The sequence below is a fragment of the Muntiacus reevesi genome, chromosome 8 (assembly GCF_963930625.1).
Source record: "Muntiacus reevesi chromosome 8, mMunRee1.1, whole genome shotgun sequence".
Classification (NCBI taxonomy): domain Eukaryota; kingdom Metazoa; phylum Chordata; class Mammalia; order Artiodactyla; family Cervidae; genus Muntiacus; species Muntiacus reevesi.
In genome coordinates this window covers 22,812,459-22,835,703 of record NC_089256.1, presented here as the reverse complement: position 1 = coordinate 22,835,703, position 23,245 = coordinate 22,812,459, and the positions used below count along the sequence as shown (strand labels likewise).

General features: G+C 54.3%; 1 protein-coding gene across 3 annotated transcripts; it reads left to right on the top strand.

The window, feature by feature from the left end:
- On the top strand, positions 1-19,027 carry WDR4 (WD repeat domain 4). 3 transcript variants are annotated; one of them, XM_065942532.1, is made up of 11 exons: positions 1-133; positions 1,647-1,712; positions 3,121-3,264; positions 6,914-7,070; positions 7,600-7,712; positions 9,786-9,846; positions 14,610-14,708; positions 15,402-15,466; positions 16,239-16,422; positions 17,161-17,230; positions 17,808-19,027. In XM_065942532.1, exons 1-11 carry the CDS (start codon positions 45-47, stop codon positions 18,002-18,004), a joined length of 1,245 nt encoding a protein of 414 aa, XP_065798604.1. In that variant the 5' UTR covers positions 1-44; the 3' UTR covers positions 18,005-19,027. The 3 variants fall into 3 exon arrangements, with proteins under 3 accessions (XP_065798604.1, XP_065798605.1, XP_065798606.1); XM_065942533.1 differs by having other exon boundaries at positions 17,710-17,834; XM_065942534.1 differs by lacking the exon at positions 1-133 and having other exon boundaries at positions 1,681-1,712; positions 3,121-3,212.
- The last annotated feature ends 4,218 nt before the right edge of the window (positions 19,028-23,245 follow it).

The following is a 23,245-nucleotide window of genomic DNA, read 5'->3' as shown; positions in this document are numbered from 1 at the left end:
GGCGCTTGACGGCGCACGTGGGTGGAGGCGAGTTGGGCGGGCACATGGCGAGTTCTGCGGGGTTGGCGCTGTGCGGGCATGCGCTGGTGGTGCGGGGCGGCAGCCGGTTTCTGGCTACCTCCACTTCGAGCAGGTGAGGGGTCGTTCTGGAGCAGAAGCCTAGGTTGCGGTCATGCGCCAGGGTCTTGAGATTCCGGTTCTCCCGCCCCGCCGGGGCTGCACCTGCCTTGGAGTGACCCTAGGGAGCCCCGCTGCTCCCTGTGAGCCCTCTGGTGCCTCTTGAGCCCGGCTGCATGCCTGCACCTCGGAATGTCTGCTCTTCCTGTCCTTCTCCCAAGACCTGCTCAGGGCCCCGCGCCCTCAGCGGCGGGCCTGCGGCATTCTTTGCCGGTTCCGCTCCAGACACTTCAGGGCTCTGTGGGGTCCGGGGGACGCACTTCTCTGGGGCGTGGGAGGAAGACAGCTCTTGGCCTTTCTTGGGGAGAGGGGTTTACTCCCGGGGACCACGTTCGTCACGCTCTCTGCACTCGCTTCCCTCTCTCTTCAGCGCTGCCTGCTTCCTCATCCCAGCCCGTAGCCCTTGACCCTGCTTTGCTTACTTTCGGGGCGAGGGTCTTACCTGACACGTTCTTGCTGGAGGTTACCCCCAGAACCACAGCCGCTTTCTCCCTAGTGGCCCTTTATAAGGTTTTCTTTTTGCTTTCTCTAATTTCTCACCCCTTACCGTTCCCGGAATTTTTATATTTGTTGGTCGACTAGCCTTGATCCAGGAACCTCTTGAATATTAGCAGTGGCCAGTTTTGGTCCCGTATTTCCTTTCCCAGGGTAGTTTTGATTTTCCCAAACTTGAAACATACAGTATGTCTGTTAAATGTAAATGTGCGCTGTATTCTTTGTTCAGAGTTTGGTTTCAGAGATTCAATGAGATGTTAAGTCTAGATTTCACAGATTTATTCACAAACCTGTTGTCTGTCCCAGGTTACTTTATTTTAGAGCCGTAGCACATGCCACAGTGGGAGATGAGAAAATTAGACTCCATCTGGTTGATTCAGTTCACACCTTTTGAGGAAACCTAGTGGCTGGCTGGCAAGGTTTCTGACTTGGAGGACTGCTGCTCATCCTACACGGCAGTGCTCCAAATGAAAAGAGTTTGGCTACAGTCACTTTAAAGGCTGCGAATTAGAGCGGTGGGGTGGGGTGGGGGTGCTGCTTAGGGCCTGGTAGGGAAAGTGGGTGGCTTCTATACTGGTAAGCGCTTGGCAGGCACTGGAGCTTTTCTAAACAAGTACCCCACGTTTTAAACTTGGGTGCATAAGGCTAAATGCAAACTGATTCACATAGTCATCTTGTGCTGATTTTCTAGTTGTTAAAGAATGGTATATTCCTGTTGAGTTTTGGTCCTCATTTATTTCACTTAACTGATTTTTTATGGACAGACCATGGCAGTTATGTATGGCAGATAAAAATAGGTTCAGCAAAGTAAAGCTCCTTAGCTGTTCCCTGAAATCTCTTATGGAGACAAGTTCTTGTGGAGAAAATCCTTACTGAGGATGCAAATATTTTTTTGATCCAGGTTTTTTTAAAAAAAGTGAACATTGTAATGAACAAAGTGCTTCATTTAAAATATTGCTGTTATTTTTCTTTAGTGATGACAACAGCGTCTTCATATATGATTGCAGTGCTGCAGAAAAGAAGTCACAAGAACATAAAGGGTGAGATGGTGCGGAAGCCTCTTCGGGCTGACTGATAGTTTCAGTAATGGGACTGTTTAGTCTAAGAAGTAAATTGTTGTTTTATTTGCTGAATTCTTCATTTTTGTTACCCAACTGTGTGGATAAACCTGATACCACCTCCAGAGAGAAATATGCTATTGACTTTCAAACTAGGCATTAGGAATATGAGAACTTTAAAAAATACTTTAAATTAGTTTGTCAGTAGTTAACTATTTTATTGGTGCTTTGAAATAACAGGCAATTTCAAATGCATTGAAAGCAGGTGTATGAAATTAGCTAATTGAAAAAAGAAAAGTATAGTCTTTAAAAAAATTTTTTTATTGGAGTATAGTTGATTTATAACATTGTGTTTCGGGTGTACAACAAAGTGAATCAGTTATGGATCATAACTGGATCATATATATATGTGTATCATATATATATGTGATCATATAACTGTGTATATGTGGATATGATATGATATGATATGATATGATATGATATGATAACTGTGCTCATATAACTGCCATATAAGTGGATCATATATATATATATATCCACTCATTTTTAGATTCTTTTCCCATGTAGGTCATCACAGAGTATTGAGTAGAGTTCCCTATGCTATATAGTAGGTCCTTATTAGTTTTCTGTTTTATATATAGTAGTGTGTATATGTCCAGAGAAGGAAATGGCAACTGACTCCTGTACTCTTGGCTGGAAAATCCCATGGACTGAGGAGCCTGGTAGGCTGCAGTCCATGGTGTCGTGAAGAGTCGGACACGACTGAGCAACTTCATTTTCACTTTTCACTTTCATGCGTTGGAGAAGGAAATGGCAACCCACTCCAGTATTCTTGCCTGGAGAATCCCAGGGACGGCAGAGCCTGGTGGGCTGCCGTCCATGGGGTCACACAGAGTTGGACACGACTGAAGCGACTTAGCAGCAGCAGCAGTGAATATGTCAGTCCCAATCTCCCAGTATGTCCCTTTCTCACCCCTTTCCCCCTCTGGTAGCCATAGGTTTGTTTTGTCATTCTGTATGGTGGTTTTCTTTAGAAGAATTGGACTTGGGACCCCCCTTTTTAAAAAAATATGATTTGATCCCTGTCTCTAGTTGTGGATCAGTTCATATCCTTGAGGGAATGGTCCATAGGATCTCCAAGGGTCTTTCCAGTTCAGCCCTTGGGATTCTGGCGTGTTTGCTGAGAGACTTTTCTGTATTAGCTCTACTCCTTAAAGTTAGAGTGGTCTTGATCTTTCTCCATGTCCCTCAATATGTCTTGTATCCTGACTACACGAACCTCATTGCACTTCCTACATCTGATCGCATTATAATCACACAGGACCAGCCTGAATGGCACAGCTTCAGTTGCTCAGGTAAGGCCTGACCTGTCTCCTGTCTTTCTCAGGGAGGACGGACAGCCCGTGGATCAGGGGAGTGACACCGTTCTGGCGTCCACCTTCTCCAAGTCTGGCAGCTATTTTGTTTTAACCGATGACAGTAAGCGTCTGATTCTTTTCCGTACAAACCCATGGCAATGTCTGAGTGTCAGGTATGAAATGCTAATGTTGAACTGTTAATGATGTTGAACGCACAACTTAACACTTGCATGCCAGAAACAGTCGTGATAGTAGCCATAGTGTCAGTAGTTAACACGTGGTACCAACCCTGTGGCAGGCGCTGTTTTGAGTGCTGGGCTGGTATTAGCAGATTTAAGTCTCATAGCAGGCCAGTGAGTGGGGTGGGGGCATTGTTCTCACCCACCCTCCCTGGCCAGCAGTCACTCAGCTCAGCTGGGCCCTGTCCTGGTCTCTAACTACAGAGTTTGTGCTCCTGGCCACCAGGCCATCCTGCTTCCAAACAGTGTTGTTTCTCCAGCCCCTGAGAGTGTTGGGGACTTTGTGTAAGGTAAGGCACCTGGGCCACAGTCTTAACTTGGTGAGTTTTTTAAGACGGTGCACTCACTTGAGTATCTGAAAGGCTGGGGCTCAGTGTTTATGGGAGAGGATGTCACCTGCCTTTCCCTGGCAGCAGTTTCCTCACCATCTGTTTCTGCCCCTGGAACTTGGAGTCCCCCTAGAGATCACCTTCTCTGAGGCTGTGAGGCCACAGGCCCGGCCTCTCTATGGACAAGGGAGAGTCTTCACCACAGGGGCTGTGCCCACTGTTTGGGCTCTTGACCCTTGGGTCCCTCGTTGGAACACTGACCAGTTGGGGAGGTGTGGGGCCACGCGCAGGGCCTGCTGCTGGAGTGCGATTTGGAGGCGAGCTTGCTCTTGCTCTGTAGGCAGCAGTTCTGGATTTGTTAGAAGGTGAACGCATGAGGGAATTGTCCCTTCTGTGTGCGTCCGTGGGTAGCAACTCTGAACATGGGCACAGGAGCGTCCACGCAACCTGCCACAGTCCTGGGTCCTGATACCGGAGCTCCTACCCCTCGAGAGGGTGAGCATCCAGGGCTCTTGGGTGCCCTGGCTGTTCTACAAGAGTCTGAGGAGGGAAGGAGGAGGGGTTTTAGGTGAGACTCCTTGAGCCCAGGGCAAAGCGGGTGTTCTTGGTCCCTGTGAACGCCCGGGTCTCTCCCCGAGGGTGTGGGCTGAGGGGAAGTTCCCATGTCGCGGGTTCTCTCCATAGGAGACCTGAATAATGTGAGCTGTGGACTTTAGTGGTCTAGGTGCCTGGTGCGTTTTTTGTATGTTTACTTCTGGCTTTTAAGTTGATATCAGCAGAGTAACTTCATGTAGGAGGTGCTTGCAGTAGGTGGTTTAGAAGACAGGTGATGTAGTTTTATGATGTTAAGGAACCAGATTACAAACTCCAGGGCCTCTGTCCTGTTGACTGCTGGGTAAGGGGCAGGGTCAGCGTGAACTTCAGCTCTTCCCATGCATTTCCTTGGAGCTCAGCGCCTTCCCGCTGTTAGGAAGCTTTTGGAGAAGGGGAGCAGGGTTAGTTTTATCACCGAGGCAAGGACAGCAGACGTCATCCTGGAGGGGGTGCTTTACCTTTGGGGCACAAGCCCCTTTGGGATCTGATGGGCCCCCTCAGAACAACACCCACCCTTGGTACGTCTTGACATCCAGTTTATCCACGTTTGACCAGCCGGGGCCTTGAGTGGGACCCCTTTTCAGCTTAGAGCTGGCTCCAGTGGACCCTTTTCTCTGGCCCTGACAAGGAAGAGTGGCTCAGATTGCCTGGGGGGTGGTCTGAGAAGAGGGTCCTGGGCCGTGAACCCAGTGACTCTGTGGAGGCAGGAAAAGTGCTGAGACTGCAGTCCCTGCAGAGGCTGAAAATTGGTGCCCCCAAGATTTCTCCTGTTGGGATGGCATGGCCAGCCTGCCTGACAGTCCTGTCTGATGACCTGTCCCCCACCTGTGAGCTGACGCCCTTGAACCTTAACTTCCAACCCCCCTCCGTGCAGCTCAGCTGCATCCTGGAATTGGTGTCAAGATGCGTTTAGCCTGAAAAGCTGGAAGCCCCTGGCTGGTGAAGGACCCGGGAGAGGTATGGCATCCCGCAGAAGTGGGACTGCCATGGGGGGTGGACCAGCTTTGGAGGGGTCACTTCCTCCCCGGGCGGATGAGCTTCTTGGGGCCCAACCCTGTTGCTGCTGGAGACTGTCCTGGGCCGGTGCCCCCTAGGGTGCTGAGTCACGTGTCCCCCCAGCCCAGCCGGGGCTGTGCCTGGGCTCCTTGAAACTGCTATCAGCTCTGCGGATTCTGACTAATCCTGCCTGGAGTCTGATTACCTTTTTCTGTCATTGTTTTCCCCGAGTTTATCACATTATGCCGCCTTGCAGGGCCTCACAGGGCTGCACTGGCACCGAGGGGCGGAGATGGTCCAGTGGCTGCCGAGTCCCTGGCAGTACCCCTGGACCAGGTGGGGGCCTCCCGCTCAACTCTCGGTCCCGTTGTCCTTCTGCCAAGAGGCGGGCAGGGGTCTGATGGTCCCTGTGGGGGGAATGTAGTTCCTTGAAGCTTCAGTTTCTGTCTCAAGCTGACACTTGGTGTCCTGGCTGCTGTGAGCCAGGATAGATGACCAGTTGTTTTTCTTTTACTTAGGAAAAAAACTATTTATTTGGCTGTGCTGGGTCTTCATTGCTGCACGAATGCTTTCTCTAGTTTTGGTGCATGGGGGCTACTCTACTCGCAGTGCGTGAGTCTGTCACTGTGGTCTTTTCTTGTTGCAGAGCATGAGCTCCAGAGGCTTTTGGGCTTCAGCAGTTGGTGGTGCTCGGGCTCAGTTGCTCTGAGACATGTGGGATCTTCCTGGACCAGGGATGGAACCCATGTTCCCGGGGTTGCAAGGCAGATTCTTAACCATCGGACCACCAGGAAAGCCCAGATGTCAGCTCTTTACAGGAAAAGCGGGTCCCTGCCGGCCCTCGGTGATGACAGAGCTGGAACTGGCTCTTCTGTGATGAAGCCTCATGTGTAGATAGATGGCAGGTGTTTGTGTGTGAAGCGGTGGCATGGCTCCTGTCTAATGTAAGATACCTCTCAGTGGAGACAGTGGAAAATGACAGCAGGAAGAAATACCATGACCCCCGGCCCAGGACGGCCCAGGTGGTCGGCCTGTGTCGGCACAGCTCTAGTTTTGTTCCTTGTGGCTCGTAGACATGACACATCTTGTGGTTCTCATGGATCAGGGGTTTGGGTCTGTGATGCGCCCCCAGTGGAGGGTCGCTGGTGGCGGCTCCCCCGCCAGCTCTTGGTGTTGGACCCTCCTGTCCTCAGGTGCTGGGTACAAGCAGTGCGTGTAGGATCCTGGCCCAGGCGGCAATGCCCGCAGTGGGTGGGTGGGGAGCCAGAGGGCATGGGCGTCCTTTGTGGTTTGGATTGCAGCCCAGAGCACGTTTAGTGTTTAGGAAACTGGGCTTGTCATCTCCCACTTGTACAAAGAGGCCAGGGCACGTTCTATCAGGACAGTCTTTAAACACAAGGCCAGATGAGAGGGTTAGACACTTATACTCACCACCCAGACCTTACCATTAGTACATTTTGAGAAGAAACAGCATCATAAAAGTAGATTTGTCTGAGGCACTGGCTCTGTCTCCATCCTCACAGTCGCTGTGTGTTTTTGGCAGCGTTTTTGGTAACTGCCACGTGGCAGGAGCTTGACCACCATGAGGCCAGGTGGCTTGCAGGTCAGTGGCGGCCCTGGTGCCGACCCCTGTAGGCCGACCGCGGGCGTCTCTGGCCTTGTAGGACCGTGGTGAGGAGGTGCACGGCCCTGACCTTCACGGCCTCTGAGGAGAGGATCCTGGTGGCGGACAAGTCTGGCGATGTGTATTCCTTCTCGGTGCTGGAGCCGCACGGGGGCGGCAGGCTTGAACTCGGACACCTGTCGATGCTGCTGGATGTGGTGCGTGGGCAGTGGGTTCACTGGCTACAGTCGGGATCAGGGCGGGGAGCGGGCGGGCGTGGGCTCTGCCGTGGCAGGGGCAGCCCTGCCGACCTGGGGGTAGGGGCTGCGGGGGCGAGGTTTTGGAAGGTGAATCGGGGTGAAGGAGGGCAGTCAAGTTAGGGGGCGGCTGGGTGGTCTAGTCGAGGAGGAGGGGTTTGGGAAGAGCAGATGTCCTCCAGTCCCCCAGCCAGGAGCTGTCCCCCGCCCCCCAGGCACTGAGAGACCCATGAAGCCTGGACTGCAGCGGGGTGGTGGCTGGGCTGGTGTGGGGCCCTGTAGGGAAGGGGGGGGTCGGACCTGGTGACTGGCTGGATATGGGGACACACGAAGGAGAGAAGAGTGACCAGGTGGGAAGACGGGAGTGGGCAAGGCCGGGCATCCAGATACAGCCGAGGTGCTTGGGGGACACCTGAGCTGAGGCCTGGGAAAGTGGGGCGGGAGCCAGCGTGCTGACCACCGGGCCTGCCCCTTCTCACCTCGTGCACAGGCCGTGAGTCCCGACGACCGCTTTGTCCTCACCGCTGACCGGGACGAGAAGATCCGGGTGAGCTGGGCCGCAGCTCCACACAGCATCGAGTCCTTCTGCCTGGGGCACACCGAGTGAGTCCCCCACCCCGCTCCCTGCCCCCCACAGAGGGAGGCTCTGGCTCTCGGCTGCGGAGGCTCCCACCCCGGGAGGAGGCGACTGGCCTTAGCGCCTGGCCTGCCACCTGACAAGACCCTAGTCCAGTTCACCCCCAGTACCAGGGCCTCTGGAACTTTCAGAACCTCCTTCGCCATTCAGAACCTGTTTGTCGGAGGTGTTCTGGGTAGCATCCAGGTTTTCTCTGTAGTGTCCAGGTCTCGATCCCCAGCTCGCCATCACTGCAGGGTGGTTGACCTTGCTGCCTGCAGGAGGCCCTTCCCCTGACAGCCGCTCTGGTCAGTTAGGATCACCCATGGTTTCCACACGGCTCAGGGCTTGTTTCTGGAAGGCACATCCTTCCTCAGGGTCGATGGCCTGGCAGCACCAGGCGGTGGTCCACGGTCGGTGGGGGTGGGTGTCAGGGGATGAGGAACACGCGTTGGTCATTTCCATCGTCCAAGCAGCTGTCTTCCGACCCCCAAGCACTCGTTCAGTGAGTGGACTTTGATGTTAACCTGAGGGAGGCGTTTCTGCAGACTGTCGATCGTCTCAGGCAAATGGCTGATGAGGGTCTGCAGGTAGGAACAGCAGTAGAATTGGCCCAAGTGTTGTAACAAGGTGGAGGAGGGACTGGTGGGGTGGTTCAGTTCTGAGCTTGCTCCTGTTTCCTTGGTTTTGAATGGAACTAAATGTTGACCTTGAAGAAGGTCGCTGCTTGCTGGGTTTGTTAGTGTATTCTGTAGTCATCCTCAGAGCGGAGTCACTCCTATGACCAGCCACCCCCACCCCTCTCCTCTGCTCCCAGTCTCTGCTGCGCCCCGCCTGCCCCAGCGGGCACACTCTGCCTTAGGGCCTTTATCCTTGTGCTTCTCACCTCTGGGCATGTTCTTCCTGTGGCTCAGCCCCTCCTTCTTTCCTCTGCTCTCTCAGGACCCCCCGGGAGAATACCCGCCTCCACCCCGCTGTTCTTTCTTCTCAGGCTTTGCTGTCAGGTTCAGAGCCATGAGCCACCCAAGTGTGAAGTGAGGTGTGCTGTTGGTGTGAACACGGATTCCAAAGGCAGTATGAAAAAACAGTGTAAAAACAGCTTGTCATTAATTTGTTACATTGATGCAGGTTGAGATGGTAACACTTTGAGAATGCTGAGTTAAGGCAAAAACCTTGTGTTAGAATTAATCTTACCTGAGTCTGTTTATTGGTGTGGTTACCAGCAAAGGTAAGCTGCCATTGGTGGCTCACGTTGGGGCTGGATGGGCCCTTCCGAGCCTGTGCTGACACCCAGGGGCTCCTTATGGCCTGGGCCTGTCTCTCCCCCCTCCTGGGGGTGGGATCTCCGTCAGGTTTGCTCCTTGCTGTCTGCAGCCCTTGGCATGGTGCCTGGCACGCAGTAGGTGCTCAGTGGATGTTTCAGTGAGTAAATGACCAGTTGTCACTCTTGGTTAAGGCCCTGGAAACTGCAGTTTCCATCCGTTTCCTGTTGAGATGTTGAGGCGGCCCATACCCGCTGTCACAGTCATGCTGCTACGATAAACACAGGCCAAGTTCAGCGTGTACTTTTGTTCCTTTTGGAGGGCCTTTCGGGATGGCGGTCCTGGGGAGCAGAACTGGCCCAGGCCAGGGTGAGGGACTGGTGGATGTAGGGAGCCGTGGAGGTCCCTCCTTGTCCGGGGGTCCCTGGGCACCCGAGTGCTAGATCACGTTAGAGATGGAAATGCAGCAGGCAGCTCTGGTGGGGGCCAGTCTGGGGGGGTGGGCTGCTCGGGTGTGGCACAGTGGGTGCGACTGGCTGGTGGTCAGTGGTGCCGCTCCCCCTCCGCCCTGCTGGCACGTCACCCTGGCGTCTCTGACCCACTGAAGTGTGTGCCCTGGGGCAGCTTCCGAGCAGGGCGGGCCCTCTGGGGCCTTCCTGGGAAGCGCTACTGGAGTGACATCGCGTGCTCCGCACACAATCCTGTCGCTCCTCGTGGTTTCTCCTGGGGTCCAAGTCCGAGGATATGGGCCGGACGGAGTCACAGCAGCCCAGCTCACCCTCTGCTTCTCCCCTGCAGGTTCGTGAGCCGCATCTTCGTGGTGCCCAACCACCCCGAGCTGCTCTTGTCGTCCTCCGGGGTGAGTGCTCTGCTCCCCCTGTGCACCCCCAGTGGGGGGGCGTGGGTACCCCGCGTGGGGTGGGCCCGCTGTGAGCAGCCTGTCTTTGGCGCCCAGCTGTGGTGTGAGGTTGGCGTGTGCCTTTGTTGAGTGGCCATCCACTCGGTGGTGCTTGTGGCTCCCTGTCGAGCTGACTGGCTCGCGCCCTGCTTCAGGCTGTGTGTGCGCGTGGATTCTGGGCAGAGTGGTCCTTACAGCATCGTGATTTCAGTTAAAGAGTTTGGTAGATGGTCCTTTCTGAATCCTAGGAGGACCTGGTTCTGTCCTGGTGCCAATGCACTCGGCCCTTCCCCGTAACCCTTCTGTTGCATGTGAGCGCGTGGAGAAGGCCATGCACTTGGCCGTGGGGGAAGGATGGTCAGTGAGGACAGCTGCCCGGTCCCAGGAGCCAGGCCCGAAGCCTTAACAGCTGGGTGACTAGGGGCACCTTCCTCTCGGGATGACTAAGCAGCACTTGGCTGACATGCAGGTCTGCGTTACTAACAGGGTCTGAGTCTTCCTTTCTCTTCAGAAGCTTTGCCCATAGCCTTTCACCTTTGCGTCTCCACCCCTTTAACTTTTTCTGCAACTCGGGGGCCTGGGGAGGACTCGGGGGGGCCTCGTGAACCCCTGACAGGCAGGCCTTCCGGGTGGCGACCGCATCCTGTTTCCTTCTCCACATGTGGTTTCTCTTGGGTCTTTACTTTTCTCTTCTCTTGTCTAGTTCTGGAAAGCTATGCATGGTCCTGTGAGAGAAAAGAGGAAAATAAATGTGCTGGAGTTCCCAGTGGTAGCCAGCTTCTGTGGGTTTTGTTGTAAGCCTCTTACAATAAAGGAAAGTACTCACGGGCACAGAGAAGTGTACTGACCGCCATTGGTCTGGTTGCTCAGCTTTACCAAGTCCAGCATCGTGCTTCTACTCCTTTTCAAAGAAACGCAGGAGTCTGGCACTGGCCATCCTGGGGGCCTGCCCGCCCCCCCCATCACATCCTGGGGGCCTGCCCGCCCCCCGTCACGTCCTGGGGCCTGCCTGCCCCCCCATCACATCCTGGGGACCTGCCCGCCCCCCGTCACATCCTGGGGGCCTGCCCGCCCACCCATCACGTCCTGGGGCCTGCCCGCCCCCCGTCATGTCCTGGGGCCTGCCCGCCCCTCCTGCCCCATGTCCTGGGGGCCGCCCCACCTCCTCACCGGCCACCCTGGCCCGGGCATGGTGTGTGTGGTGTGTGCCCTGCGCGCTGTGAACTGCAGTTTGTGTGTGTATGTGAAAAGCCATCCACTGCTCTCAGGCTTAGAATGGAAACCAACACTGCCTGCCCTTCCCCCGCCGAGGCCAGCCCCCGGGGACCTCGGCTGTGTCCTTTCGGCCGGTGCTTCCAGGCCGCACAGGTGACAAGCGCAGGCAGCCCCCGTTTGAGGGCGCACGTCGTGGGGCAGGCTTCTGAAGGCGCGGGGACTCGGGGGCCGGCTCGCGGGAGCTGCCCTCTGCCCGCCCCAGCTCTCGGTGGTCGGGCAGGTGGGTGGGGCTCCGTCCAGTGTTCGCCTGCAGGTCAGGTGGTCGAGCTCCAGGGTTCTCTCTCTGGTGTTCAGTTCGCTTGGTTTTCTAGTCCGAGGCCGTTGAGTCTGGGTCCCCTGTGTGGGGTCCGATCACCCTTCTCTCTGGACGTGTTTGGGGGCCTTCTCACCCCACAGTGTGAAGAATGAAGGGGTGGGGTGAGGGGGGCTCACAGGGGCCCCTGAAAAGCGCTCACAGTCAGTGGCTCTTTCTGAACCTCAGGTCTACACCTGGGGGTTTTGGGTTGCTGCCTCTGGAGCTGCCCTCTCCCCACTTTTCCTGGAACCTGTATCAGGCGGGCCCTGGCCCTGTCGTCTCATTCTCTTTCCTTTTACGTTTCTTTTCTTGTGTTCCTGCTCCCTGTTCTACTCTGTCTTCCTGCGGGAATGTTAGTTTCTGCCCTTGTCCTTGGAACATTCTTTCTTCACAGCCCCGTTCTTGCATCCTGCGTGCAGACCTTTGCACTCCCTGAGGTGGTGTGACGTGTGGGGTTTTTAAGGGTTTTCCTGTGTGTGTCCCCCAACCCCCCTCCAGTGTGTTGCTCATCTTTCGAGTTTCCTCGATGTCTGGTGCCTGGGTGTCAGAGTTGGGCACCAGGCCTCATCGGATGCCAGCATGCACCCGGCTCCATCTCACTCCCCGTCTGACCCTTCTCTGTAGATGTTTCATTCTGTGTCCTGCCATCTTGTGATGAGTGTTGTAGCAGATATTTCTTAACATTATCCTCTCTTTTTCACTTTACTGAGGTAATAGTTTATAACACCTAAGTTTCACGTGCACGACGTGTTTTGACTTCTGCGCAGTCTGCAGCGTGCTCACACCAGCAGTTTAGTTTCCATGCATCGCAGTCCAGTCCAGCGGACCCCCTTCACTCATCTTGCCTTCCCCTCTGGTCACCACAACTCTGTTCTTTGTATCCGTGTGTGTGTGTTTGGTTTATTTTTTATATACCACTTAATGAGTGAAATCATATGGCATTTGTCTTTCTCCACCAGACTGATTTTACTTGACATGATACCCTCTAGGTCTGTCAATGGTTCTGTTGCAAATGGTGAGATTTCATTCCTTTTTTATGGTTGGGCACGCGCGTGCGTGTGTACCACTTTCATCTGTTGATGGGTTCTTAGCTTCTGTATCTTGGCTATTGTAAATAATGCAACAGTGAACATAAGGGTGCATACATCTTTTCAAAGTAGGGTTTTTGCTTTCTCCTCAGGAGTGAAATCATCGGATCATTTGGTAGCTCCAGTTTCTTGAGAGACCTCCATAGTGTTTCCCACAGCGGCTGCACCAATTTACATTCCCGCCATCGGTGTACGGGGGTCTCTTTTCTCTACATCTCACCAACATTTGATATTTGTTGTCTTTTCGACAGCAGCTCTTCTGGCAGACCTGGGGTGCTGTGGTTTTGATCTGCATTTCCCTTATGATTGGGGATTTTGAGCGTCTTTTCCTGTGCATATTGGCCATCCATATGTCTTTATTTAGAAAAATGTCTGTTTGTATCCCCTTCACATCTTTAAAGGTTGAAAGGTTGTTGTTGGTGAGTTGTGTGAGTTCCTTGTCTCCTTTGGACATTAACCACTTATCAGATGTATGATTTGCAAATATCTTCTCCCATTTGTTTGGTGGTGGTTTTGTTGGTTGTTTCTTTTGCTGTGCAGAAGCTTTTTTAATGTAGTTTCATTTATTTTTGCTTTTATTTCCTTTACCAAGAATTTATTTGGAAGGATCTTGCTAAGACCAGTGTCAGAGAGCATAGCACCTGTGTTTTCATCTTACAGCTTCAGGTCTTACATTTGTCTTTAATCCACTTTAAGTTCATTTTTCTGCATGGTGTGAGACTGTGGTTCAGTTTTATCCTTTGCACATGACTTTTTTTTTTTTCTGTCCACACTGTTTATTGAAGAGACTGTCCTTTCTCTGTTGTATGTTCTTTGCTCCATTGTTGTAAATTGTTCATATGTGCCTGGGTTTGTTTCTGGGCTTTCAGTTCTGTCCCATTGATATGTGTGCCTGCTTTTCTGCCATTAGCATGCTGTTTGGATTATTGTAGTATTACAGTGTAGCTCAAAATCAGTGTGTGAAGGGAGTGTGACACCCTTCCCCTTTATTATTCTTCCTCAAGATTACTTTGGCTCTTCTGGTCTTTTGTGATTTTCATATACTTTTAGGATTTTTTTTGTTGTTGTTGTTTAATGTCTGTAGAAAATGTCATTGGCATTTTGATAGGGGTTGGATTAAATCTTCAGTTGTTTTAGTTAATGATGGGCATTTTAACAATGTTAACTCTTCCAGTCCATGAGCACAAATATCTTTCCATTTGTTCTTGTCTTTGGTTTCTTTCAGCAATGTCTTATACTTTTCTGAGTATAGGCCTTATACCTCCCTGGTTAAGTTTATTTCTGGGTATTTTATTCTTGATGCAATTGTGTGTGGGGTTGTTGTCTTAATTTTTTTTCTTTTACTTTGTTGTTTCTCTACAGAAACTCAACAGAGTTTTGAGCATTGATCTTGTACCCTGAAACTTTATTCATTTATTATTTCTGGTAGTTTTTTGCTGGAGTCTTTAGGGTTTTCTGTAAATAAAACTACATCATCTGCAAGCAGTAGCAGTTTTACTTCTTCCTTTCTGGTTGGATTCCTTTTTTTTTTTCCTTGTCTGATTGCTCTGGCTAGGGCTTCCAGTACTATGGTGACTAGAAATGGGCATGATTGTCTTGTTCCTGGCAAACCCTTTTTGCATTTATGTTATTTTTGGAGTACATATCAGGCTATACCAGTTGACAGTGTCACGGGTAACAAATGGACGTTCTCTTTGCACCCATTCCCGAGCAGTGACGTGGACAGTTCTCAGTGCTCATGAGCCTCACGTATTTTACCCTGTGCGGATGCATGCTCATCCGTGTGTGTGCACACATGTGTGCATGCATGTGTGTGCACTACAGTCCCAGCACGCGCGCAGCAGGCCTCGTCTTCGACCCCCAGCATGACAGGGTGTCTTGTGTCCTTGTCCATTGAGCTGAGTGGCGTCCCCTGTGTGTTCTTACTGGTCTGTGAGATGCTTTGTACAGTTGTCCCTAAGCAAAGAGCATTTAGCTGGGGGAGGTGTGCTGGCCGTGTTATCGTTCCCATGACCTGGTGAAGCCTGGATGCCCCACTGGGCGCTAACCGTCCCTGGTGTCTGCAGGACCGCACCCTGAGGCTCTGGGACTACCGAAGTGGCCGCGAGTTACACTGTTGTCCCCTGACCAGCCTGCAGGAGCCCGCGGAGCCCTGGAGTGACAAGGTAAGCCCACACGTTTGTCTCGGGGCCTCTCCAGCTGCTGGGATCCTGTGGAAAAACTCCCCTTTATGCTGGAGAAGTTTCCTGCGGTCAGTGCAGACTCCCCCTCGGGTTTCTGCCACCACGGTGCCCCCGTTGGAGCTGTGGCAAACAGAGGCCTGTGTGCTTTGCTGCCTCCTTCACATCCGTGCCCTCCTCAACCCCCTGACGCCCCTGGATGGTGAGTAGAGGCAGGGCACAGAGGGGACAGAGCAAGCGGTTCCCGATGCTGGGCCTGGCTGCACCTGCACGAGTCCGGGCCGCCCCCCAGCCTGCTCTGAGAGCTGTGTGTGGCCCCGCCACGTCCCCTCTGCTCCTCCTGGCTCTGACCCTGGGTGCGTCCTCTGCCAGGACCTGTGGATGCTCACGTACACACTGTCCGTGGTTATAGCCCCCTCTTTTCTTCCCCGTGTGCTCTCTGCCCGCCTTTTGACCAATTCCGTTGACCTTGGAGATGCTGCGCAGGCTCCATGAGGTCCGTGTGTCAGAGCAGCCTGTGAACCGTGCCCTCCCTGGGGTCTGGAGAGTCCTGCAGGGTCTTCTCTTGCTGTGGTGGACCACACACAGGGACTGTCTGTCCTGCAGTGATGCCCGAAGTTAGAGCAGGGCAGCCGGCATCCAGTCCTAGCCAGCTAATGTCACTGCTTTTCCTTCCAGAGGTTCGCCGTGTCCAGGATCACTTACTGGAGCCAGGAGGACTGCGTGGCGCTCTCGTGTGATGGGTGAGCCCGCGTGGACACAGCGTCGCTCCTGGTTCCTGCAGGCCCATGAGGGTGGGAGGAGGCTGGGGGACGAGAAAGGGGTCTCTGGCTCAACCTCGCCCTGCAGTGACCTCGACTCCAAGCCCCACTGCTGCGGCAGGGGCAGGTTCCTTCCTGTATGCCAGCATCTCACTCGCCCGCCAACATGAAGGCAGCCCCAGCCTCACTGGCCTGTGTGTGTGTGGCCTCCGGCTGGCCTCTTGTGCAGGTGGAATCCTGGCTAAGGGTCAGCTGTGGCAGCGTCCACCCCAGTCAGGCCCAGCTCAGCACGGGGGACCCCGGGGGCTTCAGTGCAGACAAGGTGGGCGTGGGGAGCACGGCCGCCCAGCTCTGCCCTCCTGAGCATCGTCCACGTGCTGGGAAGGGGGTTGGGGGGCCTCCCACATTCTCACCTGTCCTGATGAACACCCTGGGGTCGGCATCTGAGCTCGTTAGAAAGGAAGACGCAGGATTCGAGGGTCAAATGCTGCCTGGGCTGGGGGTGGGGGTCCATGCGCTGCTCAGTGGGTGGAGCGGCTGTCTCCTCTGCACCGTTTCATCCTGGCTGTGTAATTAGCTGCTCCAGGACTTAGGGAAGGGAACCTTGGTGAGGTCACAGCTCCTGGGGGCAGGGACGCAGGAGTGACTGGGTGCTTGGGGCTCAGGGAGTCATGAGGTGGCAGCTGAGACACTGGTGGGCCGAGCGCCCCTCGAGCCACGGGCACTGTCCTCACTGTCCCCTCTCTCCTGGCAGGCTGCCCGTGGTCTACATCTTCCAGCTGGATGCTGCCCAGCGACAGCTGGTTCCAAGGCAGCTGCTGACTTTCCAGCACCGGGTGTGGGACGCTGCCTTCGAGGAGGGCCATGGACTGTGGGTCCTGCAAGACTGCCGGGAGGACCCCCTTGTGCTCTACAGGCCCGTGGGCGGCCAGTGGCAGGTAAGGGGGCTGGATGCTGCTATGCCCCGAGCTGGGAAGAGGGGAGATGGCTGTGACCCGTTTCAGCCTGATCACGTCCATGCCAGAGGCTGTGTCCCGGGGGGGCAGGGAGCTGGGGTGCCTGCCGGCTTCTCCAGTGTCCCGGGTCTACACTGGCGTTTTGGGGGCTGTTGCTGTCGTTGGTACCCTTTCCCTGTGACTCCTGGCCACACGTCTCTTTAGGAGAAGAGCCCACAGCTGGGGGGCCCTGGGTGGGCACCTTTCAGACTTGTAGCCTTAGCACAGTCTTGCACCTCGGGTCCGCTGGACACCGAGGGGCCCCGTCCTCGCAGGCGGCCTGGGTGGGCCTGCGTGTCACCTCCCGCCTGGCCTGTGGCTCACCAGGCACCATGGTGAGGGGCAGGGGATGCTCGCAGAGCTCTCTGCACACTTGTGTGTCCTTGATGAGTGCTCAGGGCTGCCCAGCAGCTAGTTCAGGTATTTTTATCTGAACGGTAGGGGTGAGCCAGTGCCCCTGGCCTGTGCCTGCCGGGTTCCAGGCACCTTAGCGTCACCCGTGATGAGCCGGCAGCGTGCATCCGGCTCTGGGTGATGAGCCGCGGTCACTGCTGTGCTGGACGGGCCGGGTGGATGGCCTTGCTGCCTCCTGGGGGTGTGGAGGGCAGGCTGTCCCATGCCTGTGTGGCAGCCTGGGGGTTTCTGTCCTCTCTGATAAAGGTTTTCTGTTCATCTCCTCAGTCTGTTCCTGAAAGTGCCGAGTTGAAGAGGGTCTCTGCTCACGTTCGCATGAACTGGGCCATGTTGGAAGGTGAGGACTCGTCCTTGGTCTGCTTTTCCTGGGTCATGTTCAGCAGGTGTAAGAGCGCAGTACCCAGCAGGGGTCCGCTTCTTGGGGTGAGGACGTGGGGCCTGTGGGGTGTGTGTCCCTTTCTGGGCAGGCGAACGCTGTGAGGCAGGGCTGGTCGGTCCCCTTAGAGAAGCGCTGCCCTGGTCTCAAGTTAACCTCAGTGGGGCCTACCTCCGGGTCACTTGGTTGGCAGGGTTCGGGTCCCTGCAGGTTGCTGGACAGGGGGCTGCGTGTCTCCCCTTTCCTTTCTGGGGTGCCAGAGGACACCCCGGGTTGGGTGCCAACAGGATGCAACCACAGCCCCTGCACCTGGTCTCCCGGGACCCCGTGTCCTGTGAGAAGCGAGTCCTCGGGGCAGCCAGACGTGGCTGTCAGGAGGCAGGCGTTCTGGGCAGTGCCCGAGGAGGCCCCAAGGTCCACGAGTTCATTCCCTGCCACAGGAGGGTCCGCCAGGTGCCCCTTAGAGGCAGAGCCCTGAGTCCCCGTCCATCCTCACGCCTGGTGTCGCCCGGCATCCGGTTTCGTCCCTCCCGCGCAGGCTGTGCCGGCGTGGACAGTGGCTTCAGCAGCCTCTACAAGGCCGCCTGCGACAACATGACCACTTACCTGAAGAAGAAGGAGGAGCGGCTGCAGCAGCAGCTGGAGAAGAAGCGGCGCCGGGCCCCGCCGCCCGGGCCCAGCGGGCCGACCAAGAGGATGAAGCCCGGGGAGCTGGCGCGGGGCTGCTCGTCCTAGCGCTCGGGGTGCCCCTCGGGGGGCGCAGTGCTGCCCTCTCCCCTCCCACCCGCAGCTCCCTGACTTCCTCGGGCTGGGCGGCGGCGAGGTCCATCCCGGCTCAGCGGACCCCTGGGGCCGTGCCGGGTAGCTGGACGGGACCATGGGCTCTAGAACATTCTGTCCCCAAAGCTGTGCCGCGGGTCAGCGTCCCTGGAGACGCTGTTCGAGAGTAGTAAGTACACCCAGCACCTCCCTTCTCCTTGGAGGGTGGTCGCCCGCGGGCCTGGCGCTCGTCCTTCCTGCTCGTCCTGCAGCGGGCTTCGTCGGCAGCCTGGAGGCCGACGTCTTGCCAGCAGCACCGTGGATCCCTGCGCTGTTCTCCGCTTGCCCTTCTGGATGGTCTGCCGTGCTGGCAGCAGGCGGCCATGTGCCCCATGGGCTGAGAGGAGTAAGTACTGGCTCCTGGTGCTCAGGCCCCATGGGGCGAGGAGAGCTTGTCGCCAGCATTGGTGGAGACAGGCTCGTTCACGGATGCGTGAGAACTGGGGTGCCCTAGCTGGACACTCACTCACTCCGCAGGGAGGTGACTGGTGACGTGTATGATTGATTTTGATCTGGACTTTCTGCACGTGCAGCAGAGCAGGAAAGCCCACTGTGTGCTAATTCCTGATCAATAAAGATGAGTTTTTCTGCAGCTTCTAGAAAATTGAGCAGCATCACATGGAACGGATTTCAAAATATATTAAGTAGAACTGTGTATGATGAGTGTGCTCTTTGTGATTGAAATGTTTACCTTTTGGTTTGAAGAAAGATGTTTTTGTGCCGTGAGGGGTGTTTCATGGGCGTTGGACATAGGTCGTTTGGTGTATCAAAACCTGGAAGGTGTCAGATTGTTCCTTAGTGCCTTGTTTTAATTTGAACGCTGATCTGGAAACAATACTGTTTATAAACCTCTCAGGGTTGCTTCCCACAGGGGACATCAGGGACTGCCCCCCCCCCCCCAGCCCCCTGCCCTGCGGCGCATGCACCACACTCACCTGTGCCCCGCCACCCCCCCGCACTCACCCATGGCGCCCCCCCACCCCTGCCCCGGTCCCCCATCCGACTTGAGCAGGGTAGTCGGTTGGCGGGGAGAGGGTGGTACCTTCAAGGGTGGTGGGGTGCCATGACTTTGCCCTGATACGGAGTGTTCATTCCTAATATGCTCTGAATTCTTGGTTTTAGGAGAAATTTGTTTGTTGGTGGTGGTGTCTTTATTTTTGACCATGCCGCTTTTGGGATCTTCGTTCCCCGACCAGGGATTGAACCGGACACTGCAGCAGTGAAGCTCAGAGTCCTAACCGCTGGGCTGCTGGAAGTCCCTCTTGGTGTCTTGGTCTAAGATGGGGGTCAGCAGACTGGCCTGCAGGCCACAACCTGCCCGATGCCCTGATTTCTGTGGTCTGCGAGGTGAGCATAGTTGTTAGGTTTTTAAATGGTTGAAAAAAAATCAAAAGAAAAATGTTTCAATCTATGGGTGTCCATCAGTAAAATCTCATCGGGCCACAGCCATGCCTGCTCGATCGGGGGTACTCAGCACCGGCTCCAGGGCTGCAGCAGCCCAGTTGGGGCGTTTGCCTGCACAATCTGAAATACGTACGTTCCGGCCCTTCACAAAGAGGTTGTCTGTCCCCTTAAGATCCCTGTTAAATTTGTGTTGTCAATGAGCTGGTTGATTTCACCATGTTCCTTGTGGTCTCTGAGGCCCGATAGGTGGCGTGGGCCTCTCTGAAACCCCGGTGCCCCAGCCCCGGACATGTATGATCCCGGCCTCTTGCAGGGAGGCTCAGGTGGACATCCGCAGGTGTGCCAGCAGCCTGTGGGGAAAGCAGGGAAGGGGCGGGAGGGGCTGTGGAAACCTGAGTTTCCTGGGACTGCGGTGAGGTTACTTCTGTTCTTATCAGAGCCATACACACATACTTTGTATTTAAAGTGAATTTTTTTGGTAGATAATGTCTTTTTATCCTCCAAATACTGAATTTCAGTGCAAGTCCAACTGAGCCACATTTGTGATTTAGAAGTTTATCTGTTTAAAAGCAGATAAAATTAATTTTGAGAATAGAGTCCATTGAATCAAATTCAGCAGAAATAGTATTTCCACGTATACTCTTTATAAATCCTATTTATGAGCAATTATACTTTCTACTTTTAATCCTAATTGTTAGAAATATAATGTGTACATTACATAGGGCCTCTGTTTCAGAAAGCCTCAGGTAGCCCAGATGAACTGTGTGAATGACCTTGCTCTGCCCTTCCCACACCCCAGTTCCCTCTCTTAAGCCTCAAGTTAGACAGGCAAGAGTGAACCCTTGAAACCCTAGGCACCTTCAGCCCCAGTAAAGGCAGCACCCCAGGCCCATGTGTTTGCACGCTGCTCTCCTTTTGGCCTCGCTGGGTGGCCCACATGTGTGTTCCAGGACTGTGAATAATAAACCTCGTTCCTCAGAATTCCCTGTTCTTTTTTATTTTCTTTGGCCGTGCTGTGTGGCTTGTGGGATCTTAGTTCCCAGACCAGGTGCTGAATCTGGGCCCTTGAGAGTGAAAACTTGACTCCTAACCGCTGGCCCACGGGGGAACTCCCTCTCTGATGACTTCTGCTGAAGCGCGTCCAAGGACCACAGAATCAGAAGGGCTGGTCCAGCCACAGCATCGGCCCCGGTGGGGGTCTGGGAGTTGATCTGAGCAATTGGGGTTGTATGAAGCACGCGTGCAGTCATGTAAGGAAGCTCTGAACCGTGTTCCAGAGTGGCTGTGTCATTTTACATCCCGTGGGTGCACGGTTGACCTGGTTTCTGCATCCTCGTCAGCATTTGGGGTTGTCACAGTTTTATCTTAAGTGAGTCTTGAGAGTTCTTTGTTGTTCCTTGTGGATACGGTCTGCAGACATATTCTCCCAGCATGTGATTCCTCTTTTCATCCTTCGAACGTGGGGTCTGTCACACAGCAGACACAGCTTCTATCGATGGGATCCAGTTTATCTGGTTTTTCCTCTGATGGACTTTTGGCATCCAGAACCCTTTGCCCTGGCCCCAGCCCCTAAGGATTTTCTCCTATCGTGTTTATAGGAGTTTCATAGTTTGGTGTTTTACACTTCAGCCCATGGTCCATTGTGAGTGAGTTTGTATGTAAGGTGTGAGGTTGTGGTCTCTGAACATCTGCCTGCCCCAGCTCCCCTTATTGGAAAAGCCGTGAACTCCTCCGGTGAACTGCTGTGTGGCCTTCATTGTGGAAGGGCGTTTTCATGGGATGTAGTTCTGGGTGGACATTTTAGTCCTTTAAGTTTTGTTTCTTTGGAGATGGCCCTGCCTCATCTCCGTGGTACCTGTTTTCCTCTGTGCTGGTGGCCTCGGCGTCCATGTACACAGTCTGTGCTTGGCTTTGTGCCCTGGCAGCAGTTGTGGTCAGTGGAGGGTGCTGGGGGCACTTCAGGAGCCCAGAGTCCTTCCTTCCTGGGCTCTGATGTGCCTGCCAGAAGCACGGGTTGCTCTGACACCCCACTGGGGTTGCCAGTGAGCGTCCACAGCACCCTAGCCAGAGGCATCCTGGCATGTGCCCGGCACCATGCCCAGCTCCCAGGGAGTCTCTCCCCCTGCCCGAGTGAGGTGCTGAAACCCTGGCAGGGGCTGTCTGCTCACCAGCCCGGCTGGGCCTGCAGAACCTTGACCGCTCCATCAGCAGGCGCATTGCAGCTGAGCCCCTGCAAACAAGGTCTGAACTCCTCTGCCCCGCTGCCTCCCTGCGGGATGCTGCCATCCCCCACAGTCCATGAGGCCACGCTTCTCCCAGCTCGTTCCTTTTTGGACCTTCGACCTCAGTCCTGGAGGGGCTGGCTACTCCCAGACCTCGCATTCCCCTGGTTTTTAAAGTTCATTACATTTCAGTGCTTGCTTAGGCAGCACACATACTAAAGTCCTTAACATTTTAGTGGGCAGTCTTAGTCTTTTGTAACTGTGTGTAATTCCTTACATTGGAATTTTCCTCCGGTTATTGTGTGGTTTCTATCTCTTGACTAATATACCTTCTTTACCCCACTGGATGCAATGCGCCTTCCTTTCCTGGCTTCTGAAGTTCTCTCCATCACTGGTTTTCTGTAACTTGAACATGATGTGCTTGGCAGGGGAGGTGTATGTTTACCCTGTTGAGGGTTTGTTGAGTTTCTTAGATCTGTGGATTTATCATTTTTTAAAACCAAATTAGGAAGTTTCCGAGTATTGTTTATTCAAATATCTTTTTTCCCTTTCTCTGCCCTCCTTGCCTCCTGCAACTCCAGTGGCATTTCAGACCTTTTGACGTGGGCACCAGGTCAGCGAGTCTGTGTGATCTCCCTTCAGCCTTTTTCTGTGTGTGCTTCATTGTGGACGGTTTCTATTTCTCATCTTCAGTTCCCTGATCTCTCCTGTGGCGTCTAAACTGCTGTCCACCTGAGGCTGAGTGTTTTCCGTACCCAATTTTGTATCCTTCATCTCTGTAATCTTGATTTAATTCTTTTAAAAAATATCTTCCATTTCTCTTACCATACTCTCTAAAAAACCTTCGCGCTTACGGTGCATACTTAAAATGATTGTTTTTTGATTCCATCTTGTCTGTCATTTCCGGTGTTTCTGCTGATTTACTTCCTGTTTATGGCATCTGTTTCCCTGCTGCTGAGCATGTGTAGGAAGTTTTTCATTGGGCGCCTGACACTGTCATGTTTTCATGGTTGGATGCTGAGCTTTATCGTCTTCCTTTAAAGGATATTTCTCTCCTGGCTGTCAGTTAAGCTCCTGCGGAGGAAGCTGACCCTTTTGAGGTCTGTTTCTGAGCCCATCGGGGCGGGTCTGGGGCAGCCTTTAGAGGGAGGGTGTCTCCCCTCTTCTGAGGTCTACCCTCCAGGGCATCCCTGTTTAACGCTGTGTTCATGACGTTTCTCCATGCCGGGCTGGCCGGAGGGGCCTCAAATGACTCTGGGTCTGCGAATTGTTCTGTCTTCAGAAGTGCTTTTGTGAGCCTCGCGGACATCACCCACATGTGAGCAGGTTGGTGTTGGAGCACAGACACCAGAGGGTCACCCCTCCCGCCCCCGGCAACTTTCCCTCCCTGGGCACCTCCTCTTCTCCAGCACTCTGCCCCCAGCTCAGCTGCCCCACCTCCGAATTCCCCTCCACCTGGATCTGCCCTCCCTCTGCTGCTGTGGCTGGAGAATTACTTTGGGCACAGACTCTTAAGGCCTCTGCTGTCAGG

Excerpts from the sequence above, each read along its gene's own strand:
- WDR4 (XM_065942532.1), top strand. The coding sequence starts at position 45 with ATGGCGAGTTCTGCGGGGTTGGCGCTGTGCGGGCATGCGCTGGTGGTG. Across the intron at positions 7,071-7,599 it reads TGTCGATGCTGCTGGATGTG|GCCGTGAGTCCCGACGACCG; the intron begins GTGCGTGGGCAG and ends CCTCGTGCACAG. Across the intron at positions 9,847-14,609 it reads TGCTCTTGTCGTCCTCCGGG|GACCGCACCCTGAGGCTCTG; the intron begins GTGAGTGCTCTG and ends TGGTGTCTGCAG.